Raw genomic sequence first — 10,789 nt, forward strand, 5'->3', positions numbered from 1 at the left:
GATTATCAATTGGGAGAAGTCCGAAATCGTTCCATCCACCTGAAGAAAATTCCTCGGATTTATAGTGGATTCAGAAGCGATGCAGATCTTCCTCTCCAGTCCAAGGAAGGAAAGAATCCAAGCCAGTGCACGATTCCTATTGCGCACTCGGCAGGTAACCATCCGGACCGCCATGAGAGTCCTGGGCCTGATGTCATCCTCGGCCAGGGCGGTGCCTTGGACTTTATGGCATTTGCGTCCCCTGCAGATGGAAGTGTTGAGAACCTGGAACAGGTCTCCACGGGGATTGCACAAGAAGATCTGCCTTTCTCCCGCTACCCGTCTTTCCCTCAGATGGTGGATACACCTGAAAGACGGAAGGTCCACGGTCCCGACAGTGTGGACCCTGTTGACAACAGATGCATCCCAGTGGGGATGGGGAGCCCATTGTCAAGACAAAACTGTACAAGGATGATGGAGATGTCCGGAGCTGGGGTCATCCAATCTCAAGGAACTCAGAGCAGTGTACCTGGCCCTAGTACACTTTGCCCCAGAATTGAAAGGCAAGTCTGTCAAAAACCGGTCAGACAATATGACGGTGGTAGTCTATATAAACAAACAAGGGGGCACCAGGTCACCAACCTTGCTGAGAGAGACGAATCTCATATTTGCCTAGGCGGAGAAGAATCTGGTCCAGTTATCCGCTGTTCACATAAAGGGCTCCCTGAACATAGTAGCGGATCAGCTGAGTCAGGGTATTACCGTATCAGGAGAATGGTCTCTCAATCCAGACGTATTTCAACAGATCGTCCAGAGATGGGGTCTCCCGGAGGTCGATCTTATGGCTACCCGACTCAACGCCAAGGTGGGGACCTTCTGCTCTCTGTACCAGGAGGACAATCCCTTGGCGGTGGATGCCCTGTCCATCCCATGGAGGTTCAGGCTGTTTTACATATTCCCTCCAATTCCAATCATACCGAAGGTATTGATAAAAATAAGACAGGACCAAGCCTCGGGAATAGCCATAATCCCGTTCTGGCCAAAAAGGGCTTGGTTTGCTCAGCTCATACAAATGAGTCAGGGCATATATTGGAGGCTTCCCCCACTCCCAGACCTGGTAACCCAAGGAGAGCTGAGATGCCAGGATCTGAGGAGACTCAACCTGACAGCCTGGAGGTTGACCAGTCCCTATTGAGAAATAGAGGACTGTCACAAGCCGTCTTGAAGACCCTATCCAGCGCCAGAGCAGATTCGACTAACAGGAACTACCGTCGAATAGGTAACATCTTTAATGCCTGGTGTCTGCAGCATCAAGTGGACTCCACCGATCCCCCTACGGAGGCGATCCTGGACTTCCTTCAAGACGGACTAGACAGAGGTCTTGCTGCGGCCACACTCAAGGTACACGTAGCGGCCCTGTCCGCCTATCTGGGGAGGCGTTTGTCTCAGGATCCTTTAGTGAGCACCTTTATTAAAGGGGCAACTAGGCTGAGACCGGTGGTAAACACCCCTGTCCACCAATGGGACCTTATTCCGGTCCTGAACGCCCTATGTGGCCAGCCATTTGAACCTCTGGAAGAGGTCTCCCTCAAGTCGCTAACCGGCAAAATGGCGCTGCTATTGGCAGTCACACCTGCCAAACGCGTTAGTGAACTACAAGCTTTGTCCGCTGAGGAGCCATATACCACCTTTTTCTCTGACCATGTACAGCTTAGGTTCCTCCCTGGGTTTCGTCCCAAGGTGCCATCTGCTGTAAACAGGAACCAACTGATTTCCCTTCCAGTATTTTTTCCGTTCCCTTCTTCTGCTGAAGAAGAAAGATGGCACAAGCTGGATGTGGTTAGATGCCTGCAGATCTACTTGCAGCGCACTCGCCCCTTTAGGTGGACTGAAAACCTGTTGGTCAGCTACACGGGGAAAAACAAGGGCGCCAAAGCCGCCAAAGCTACAATATCCCAGCCCAAGGGCTGTCGGCTCCATCTTTCCTTCATGCCCATTCAACCAGGGCAGTGTCCACTTCTCGGGGAAAGAAGTGCTTTGTCTGTGGACCAAATATATGCAGCTGCCTCTTGGGCATCTGAATCCACCTTCATTCGGCATTACCGCCTGAAGGACCAAGTGGCAGATTCCACTGCCTTTGCCCAGACCAGTTTAAGATCGGTCATGGGTTTGTCCCACCCATCTTGGGGACCTGCTTGCTATATCCCCACATTGTGCCGCTGTTGAGGACGACAGGGAACGAGTGATTATGAAGATAATCTTGTTTCCCTTAGTCCTAACAGCGGCACAAGATTTCCCACCCTGGGAATCATATCTTATGTATAAAACTGTATATAAATGTAATGGAGGTACTTTTGTATTTACACGCAGAGGGGAGGTTCTTGTGCCCTCTTATAGGGCCTGCCACGCATTTGATTGGCTAATTAAATATCCGCCTGTCCTACCAGCACACAGGGGCAGAAATACCCCACATTGTGCCGCTGTTAGGACTAAGGGAAACAAGATTATCTTCATAATCACTCGTTATTCCTAGTGCAAATACATGAAATAGAGACTCCAATACATCAAAAATGAAGCAATTTTGAATATTGACTAAGAACTTTCCATTGAGATCATTGTGTCCCAGTGGTTACAGACCACAAACAAGCTGCATAGTCTCATCCTGCTGTTATATGATTCTTGGCTTCCTCTGCCCTTCATTATTACTGACCTATAGATCAAACTAGAAGGCAGACAGAAGGAAAGACAAATGACTACAGGGTCAAGTTTGCAGCCATAGATATACACAGATCTGCTGTATACACACTATAATTGATTTTTTTTTTAGCTATAGATGCATAGGAGCAATAAAATATAAATATCTTCCTTCCAAAACTAGCTAATTTGGGAAACAGCAACTATTATCGCAATGCTAATTATTTCTTCTTCTTCTCTACAGCAAAAACTTCCAAACATTTCATTTTTCAGGATATTAAAACTGAATAAATCAGAGTGGCCGTATATTATGCTTGGAACTCTTGCGTCAATTATTAATGGCGGCGCTCATCCAGCTTTCAGTGTACTATTTGCGAAAGTTATAGCTGTAAGTATATGATGGCATGGATAATAATTTTGAATATTTCCATCAAGTTTTTACAAATTTTAAAATGATTTTCAGGTAAATCACAGTAAAAAAAAAGCACAATACCCTTTTCCTTTTCTCAGATTTTTGGGGCTTATTCTCCGGAAACAGAAAAAGATCTAATACAAAGTGAAATAAATCTTTACTCCATTATAGTTACGGTTATTGGTGTGGCTTCCTTCTTCACATGTTTTATGCAGGTGAGTTAAGCATCAATGTCTACATATGGATTATATGCATATGTTAATCTTTCGGACTATGCACATGACTTTATTTATTAGACCATGTACATATTGGAAGAATATGCAAATCTGTCTCCCAAGATGTAAACAGGGAGACAGTGCCACTGTTATGCTGCCCTCTATGGGAAGCACCCTGAACATCATGCCTGACTTTCCCAGAAGTCTTTACTACATAATGCGGGGTTAGAACCAAATCAATTTCTCAGCTACCGTTTCTGTCTGGTTGGACTTCAACAGCGCAGCCTAGAGAGAATTGATTTTTAGATACATTTAGATACATATTTTTGATACATTTTTGTACTCCTAAGACTTTATACTCACAGGAATTGTCTCTCTTGCTTCCTGTGATCAGCTGTGATTGCCGGCATAAGTCACATCTAGTGTTTGGTCCTGTAATAAATGGCAAATCATATAAGAGAAAGAGCTGTTCTTAGTTATCTGTATGGAGCAGATCTAAATTGTTGGTCGTAATGGAACATCCTGAGCATAGACGCCATCATAATATTAAATTAATACTATATGTGACTATAATATCAGGTTACTAATTTAGTGATCTGAAACCTTCATGTCAGTGGGTCATTACATCGTATTGAGTCAAGTTCTGCAACCATTGTTGTGAGAGACATGAGACATTAAGCAAATATAAATACATACTTGCCATGTGTCCTACACTTAATAAACATGCCGTGTTCTTGTTATCAATTGTTACCATTGTCTGTACTGTTTGCTATGTATTTTCCTGTATATGGTACTTATCAGGCCCTGTTTTTTTGTGTTAGGGCTTCATGTTTGGAAGATCAGGGGAGGTCCTCACCATGCGACTGAGACAAATGGCATTTAAGTCTATGCTGCGTCAGGTTAGTATGGAAATGAATGGTACCTATTGTTGTGAGTCTTACTTTTTTTCTGCAGTTCTTATGAATATTTTATGTCTGTTCTATGTCTAAAGGAAATGTCATGGTTCGATGACAAGAAAAACAATACTGGAGCTTTAACAACTAGACTTGCCACTGATGCCTCCCAGATACAAAATGTAAGTACATATTAGTTTTTTTTATTACAAATTATCTCTTCCATAAACTTTTAAAAATATCTAAAAATATCTATTAGAGTGTGGACGGACACCACAACCCAATCACTGTACTTGTAGGGATTGTCCCATTGTGTGGACTCTGATCACAGGCATTAGCTCTGGGTCTGTGCTGTACATTATGGGCCGGTTCACAGTAGTGCTTGGCTTCCATCTGGAAGCAGTCCGCATGAGGACCCCCCGAACGGAATACATGCGCAACTGCAAGCGCTGTGCAGTTAAAGCGCACGGACCCCATAGACTACAATGGGGTCCGTGTGCTTGCCGCGAACTGCCCGCACGAATCATTCATGCGGGCACTGAGCGGCAAGTACACGGACCCCATTATAGTCCATGGGTCCATGCGCTTTAACTGCACAGCGCTTGCAGTTGTGCTTGTATTCCGTTGGGGGGGTGTCCTCATGTGGACTCCTTGCGGACGGAACACATAAGCTAGTGTGAACCGGGCATAAGGCAAAAGTGATGAAACAATGCAGTTACATGACAAGAATCTACTGTACATAGCTAATCATGTGCTAAATAATTGCAAGTCAAATTTATGTATGAAATAGCCAAGATGATAGGCTATAAAATGATTGTAGTCTCACATTCCAGGCTGTAGTGGATGGTGAGCTATGGAGCCTGAATGTCACAAGGTCAATACATTGTTACCCTTTTGCTCCTCAGTGTGTAGGAACTTGTGGCTACTCCTGCCAATAATACCCCAGATCTAACTGCAGGAAAGTTTTTATAAAATCTCCTTAGATCTTTATCCATTCATAGAAGGCCTTTATGACCTACGTAGATCATGGCTAATGGTAGATTTTTTTGGCAAGTGGCGTGAAATATTTTGGTTTGTGGCTGCAGACAATGTTATCACATACAGAATATGACCGCCACCTATTAAAGCCAGGATGGGATTTATGTGTAATTTTGGATTATTATATATCAATTCAATGTTATTCAGGCAACTGGATCCAGACTTGGGCTGATAGCTGAAAACTTTTCCACAATGGGAACAGGTATCATCATCTCTTTAATTTTTGGATGGGAATTGACATTACTCATACTAGTCCTAACTCCTATTCTGGTGATCACTGGATTCCTGGAGACTCGAGCACTGGTCGGCTTCGCTAATCGAGATAAAAAACAACTTCAATGCGCCGGCAAGGTAATTATTATACTCTTCCTGATCATAAAAGGGGAACAGATAACGTTTAAGCTGTGCTGCTGTCTGTCTTAGGTGTCTTAGGGAAACACAGATGCATTATATAGAGTAAAGAGAGAGTATAGTAACGTAAAATAACAAATCAAATGTGAATATATTGATAATATGTCAATTTGATTTTTCTTGCTGAATTTAATAGATTGCAACAGAAGCAGTGGATAATATCCGAACAGTAGTGTCACTGACTAGAGAGACGACCTTTGAAGAAATGTATAGTGAAAGCTTACAGAAACCATACAGGTCACAATTATTTCCCTTTACTCTTATTATCAATTAAAATGTGTCTAGTCCTAAAGCTCAAAACTAATAGTACCCTTAAAAGGTTGTCTAGTTTAGCGTATAATTTAGACAGCCTCTTTTAGTTACATAGCTTCTATTATACATGGCAATGAATGACTTGACTTGTGATGCACACATGTACTGGGTCCTCTGCAGTAAGAGCCAGTCTGTATAATAAATCTCTGCTCTGTGAGGCAGGACTCACTATTATAGCAGGAACCTTTAGCCATTTAAAGAACCACTCCGGTAAAAAATCCCCCATTTGAGAATAAGCCTTTGTGTAGTGCAATGGTTTCAAATAACATACAGTACAGCTTTATCGTGAAGTTATATGCTCTCATCCGAAGCACTGACCAGCTCTCTGTTCCTCTGATGCACACAGTATTTCCATTATACATAGGAGGTCAAATTATTAATGCAGCTCTATAAGGGTCTGATTGAGATTCTAATAGACTTACATTGTGAGTTGTGACGTCCTGTTCATGTAGGACATACTGTGTGCATCTAAGGAGCAGAGAGAAGATCAATGTTCTGGATGAGAGCATATAACTTGACAATAAAGCTATCGGTAAGCTTTTTAATGCCATTATGCTGCACACACAGGCTCAATTTCAAACAGGCAGCACAAAAAAATTACTGAAGTGCTTCTTAAAGACCTATGGTTGACCATATACCTTAGGTAAAAGCCATTTTCAGCTGGATCAGCCTACCTTTCTTTATACAGAGACCTCTCACTCCCATTGCCAGATTTAAGAAAAAAGGAACAGCTATGTTGGATTTCAACATCAGTGAAGTTACATTTTAGCAGATATGAATCAGCAGTCATCATGATACATATGGGAAACATCAGCTTATCTACAAATATCTATTTGTGCTTAATATAATGTGATTCTGTTCTTTGTTCCGCTCTCACTTTTTAACTTTACCTTGCTATTTTTTTTTTTTTTGTAGGAATTCTCAGTACAAGGCACAGATATACGGGATCTGTTTTGCATTTAGCCAGTCATTCATACATTTCACTCATGCTGCAAGCTATCGCTTTGGGGCTTATATGATTGAAATTGGAAGGATGACCCCAGAAGAAGTATTTCTGTAAGTAGTATTATTTGTATGAGTATTACATTACAAGACAAGAGGCCAATGAATCCCACTCCTGTCTTGTATTGCCATAAGGTGCAGAATTAGTAAGATGTTCGCAGAGGAAGAGGCAGTGATGATCCAAGGCCGTATTTGGCCACCCGGGTCGTTCTGCCTCCATTCCTTCCATGAGCTCACAGGTAATTAATTACATGTAAGACCGGGCAGGGCGACCCAAGGGGTGGAGTGACTCGGGAGGCCAAAAGCTGTCTCGGATCGCATGACCTGGGGGATGTGACGTCGCCAGAACCCCTGGATCCATCATCAGCATCCCCAGGACCAGATAATTCAATTAATACTCCCCGGACAACCCCTTTAAATAATATAAACAAAATATATATTCTAATATAATAATACAAGAAGATAAAAGCTAAGTAATATATGCATTATTCTTTGGAATGTATGAGTACACTGATTTTCTCCTGAAAATAATATCTCTATTTTACAGAGTGTTTTCCTGCATAACATATGGAGCTATCACTGTAGGACAGACATTATCCTTTGCCCCCGATTATGCAAAAGCCAAATCTGCAGCGTCTCATTTGTTTAGCTTATTCTACACTACACCATCTATTGATAGTTACAGCATGGAAGGACAAAAACCAGTAAGTCAATGACACAGCACTTTGGAGTACTATATTGAGTTCACAAAACTCTATGCAGAGGGGAGGAGGGAGAAGCAGACTGTTAATGTATGTATTGCCTCATTCTTTGTAGTAGCAGACTGTTATCTTGAAATATAGCAGTGTTAGAAGAGTTCAGTAATTCACAGAATAGCAGAGAGTAGTAGCTGTAGCTGTCAGTGTGCCTTTTCCAGCAGCTTCCTACCCTCTCCATAGACTAATATGTAAAATGTAACTTAGCTTGTTTAGAAGTTCAAAAGAAAAATATTCTTAAATACGATATACTGCAAAGCTTCTTATATCTCCTATACTATTAATTTATGAAAAGTTATTTTATAATTGGAGGCATGCTTTATATGGCACTAAGCTTTCTGGCTGCTACACAGAGTGCAAAACTTGACCTATCCTCGATAGTATTCTCATGGACAAACCTTTTAATCAATATAATATTTTTGAATTCTAAATTTCTTTTTTTTTTCTACAAATAGGAAAAATTTGAAGGAAATTTGCATTTAGCTAAAGTTTCCTTCAATTATCCAGCTCGTCCGGATGTGCCTGTGCTGCAAGCGCTATCTGTTGCAATATCCAAAGGACAGACAGTGGCATTTGTAGGCAGCAGTGGATGTGGGAAAAGCACCTCTATTCAGCTTCTCCAGAGGTTCTATGATCCACTTCAAGGAGCAGTGGTAAGATTTTTCATTGCAATTGTGAAGAAGGCATTGTAAATAATTTACTGGGGAAATCCACACAATAGTCATCTGTTCATGTGTCATGTATATCTGTACAATGGTGGACTCCAGGAGACAGAATGACATTAACATCTTAATATCAACTTTGTCTTTTCAGCTATTTGACAAAAATGGAACCAAGGACTTGAATGTGCAATGGCTAAGAAGTCAGATTGGGATCGTATCCCAGGAGCCAGTGCTGTTTGACTGCAGTATTGCTGAGAACATTGCTTATGGAGACAATTCTCGTAACGTCTCTATGGAGGAGATAGTACAAGCCGCAAAAGCTGCAAATATTCACTCCTTCATAGAAGAGCTGCCACAGGTAAATACGATTTGGTTAGGGTTAAAGTTCAAAACACATTTGCATGTTGTCTCCATAGTCCATGTACAGTATCTTATGTGGATCTGAGCAAAGAAACAAATCCTTCAACTAGCTACATGTGGATGACGATTGGTTTGTATGATGATGCGCAAGAGGCCTTATCATGGTATTAAAGTGTTTCTTCTCCTTCAGAAATATAATACTCCAGTTGGAGGTAAAGGTTCTCAACTATCTGGAGGTCAAAAACAGAGAATCGCTATCGCCCGAGCACTGATCCGTTCCCCAAAAGTTCTTCTGCTTGATGAAGCCACCTCAGCGCTGGACAATGAAAGTGAAAAGGTGAGGATGAAACAACATTTGTATTACAATTTGTGTATGCCTTTCACAATATCCAACAACTATAGTTCTTTGAATACTTTACTAGTCTCCACTCCACTAATCCCGGTGCTATTGGACCCCCTTTCTCTAGACCCCACCATTTATGAGCAATAAATACAGTTAATTTTGGTGATTGTTATAATTATAATTCTTACAATCAGGTGTGTGGTGTCACAGAGTAAGAGACAAGGGGGTGTAATTCAAAGCTCCACCCACTTGACCCTCTATGAAGTGGAGCTCAGGGAGAGCTTTTACCACTTCAAAGAGATGATTTGTGGGGATCCCGGTGTTAGATCCCAACAGATCTTCAATTCACAACCTCCTTAAGTATCCCTAAGTATCAGTAGTCATCAACTAATAAGTTGTAGAAAGCCCCTTTAAGGTTACGAGAGGAATGTTCTCATTGTTTGTGCTTATTCTGGTCACATTTAAATATTATCCTTTTCTATCACGATCAGATTGTACAACAAGCTCTAGATCAAGCACGGAAAGGAAGGACTTGTATCCTGATCGCTCATAGACTGACCACAGTCCAGAATGCGGATCTCATTATCGTTATGAAGAACGGAAAGGTCATAGAAAAGGGAACTCATCAACAACTCCTGTCAAACCGAGGGGAATATTATGAACTTGTGAATGCACAGACTATAACGTAAGGTGAAATATCTGGATACTGGATCTAAAATCAACAGTCTACTGTTGCCGTATGGAAAGTCAACTGTAGCAGTCACGAATGAGAGACTGCTGTGAATACAAGAGCATAAAGAAGAGCAAACACGAGTATAAAGAGGATGAACTGTTAAGTGTTACCAATCCAGTCTGGTCTTATGGACTCTCTTAGGAGTGTTGTGACCTAGCTGAGACTTAACGGTTTAATATCTCTCTTTGATGGAAATGATGAATAACTAAAGTGTGGCTAGACAGGTGTATGAGGATCATGTTATACAAGGCTAGCCACCCTATATGACTTATATGATGAGATAGGGTCAGGGAATAATCGTACACATCAGGGAGAGTGTGTGCCTACATAGGCAGTACAGAGACTTACAAGTCATTCCTGCTCCGCTAGGGATTCTGGGTAAAAAATATGCAAATCTATTCTCCAGGATGTAATTAGGAGAACAGTGCACTCTGTATGCTGCCCTCTAGAGTGCACTGTTCTAGATTTTTTACCCAGAATCCCTAGGGGAGCAGGAATGATTTGTAAGTCTCCGTACTGCCTATGTAGGCACAAACTCTCCCTGATGTGTACAATTATCCCCTTACCCTGGTCTATAGTCTCTCACTCTGCCAAATCAGTATCCCTATGCTATGCTGAGGAGGCCTAGTAGGCTGAAACAGCGCTGTCGACAGCTGGGAATCTGTTCCTTTTGGAATAGAAATACTAATTTGGCAATTAAATCCGCATCATGATATTAGACTTTTTAACTGAGTCATGCATGATGTTAAGGATGCTGCCCTCTAGAGGGCAGCGTACAGAGTGCACTGTTCTCCTAATTACATCCTGGAGAATAGATTTGCATATTTTTTACCATGATGCAATAGATAACTTTGACACTTTAAATTGTCTTAAAATATTTGATATACAAAGCAATGAGGAAGATAGATAGATAGATAGATAGATAGATAGATAGATAGATAGATAGAGGGATAGATGCATAGATACATAGATATAGATCA

The 10,789-nt window shown here is 41.7% G+C and overlaps 1 protein-coding gene across 1 annotated transcript in view; it reads left to right on the top strand.

Annotated features, from left to right (window-relative positions):
• The window catches only part of LOC142200853 (ATP-binding cassette sub-family B member 5-like), a 34,981-nt gene extending 24,899 nt beyond the window's left edge, over window positions 1-10,082 (top strand). Inside the window, exons 17-28 of the mRNA XM_075271496.1 lie at window positions 2,918-3,061; window positions 3,184-3,300; window positions 4,122-4,199; window positions 4,292-4,375; window positions 5,379-5,582; window positions 5,779-5,879; window positions 6,870-7,010; window positions 7,504-7,660; window positions 8,167-8,364; window positions 8,525-8,731; window positions 8,924-9,070; window positions 9,568-10,082. Coding sequence (XP_075127597.1) covers window positions 2,918-3,061; window positions 3,184-3,300; window positions 4,122-4,199; window positions 4,292-4,375; window positions 5,379-5,582; window positions 5,779-5,879; window positions 6,870-7,010; window positions 7,504-7,660; window positions 8,167-8,364; window positions 8,525-8,731; window positions 8,924-9,070; window positions 9,568-9,765 — 1,776 coding nt within the window. The 3' untranslated portion in view covers window positions 9,766-10,082. The remainder of the gene's footprint in view (window positions 1-2,917; window positions 3,062-3,183; window positions 3,301-4,121; window positions 4,200-4,291; window positions 4,376-5,378; window positions 5,583-5,778; window positions 5,880-6,869; window positions 7,011-7,503; window positions 7,661-8,166; window positions 8,365-8,524; window positions 8,732-8,923; window positions 9,071-9,567) is intronic.
• Window positions 10,083-10,789: the final 707 nt, after the last annotated feature.

This window comes from Leptodactylus fuscus, chromosome 4 (genome assembly GCF_031893055.1).
Source record: "Leptodactylus fuscus isolate aLepFus1 chromosome 4, aLepFus1.hap2, whole genome shotgun sequence".
NCBI lineage: Eukaryota > Metazoa > Chordata > Amphibia > Anura > Leptodactylidae > Leptodactylus > Leptodactylus fuscus.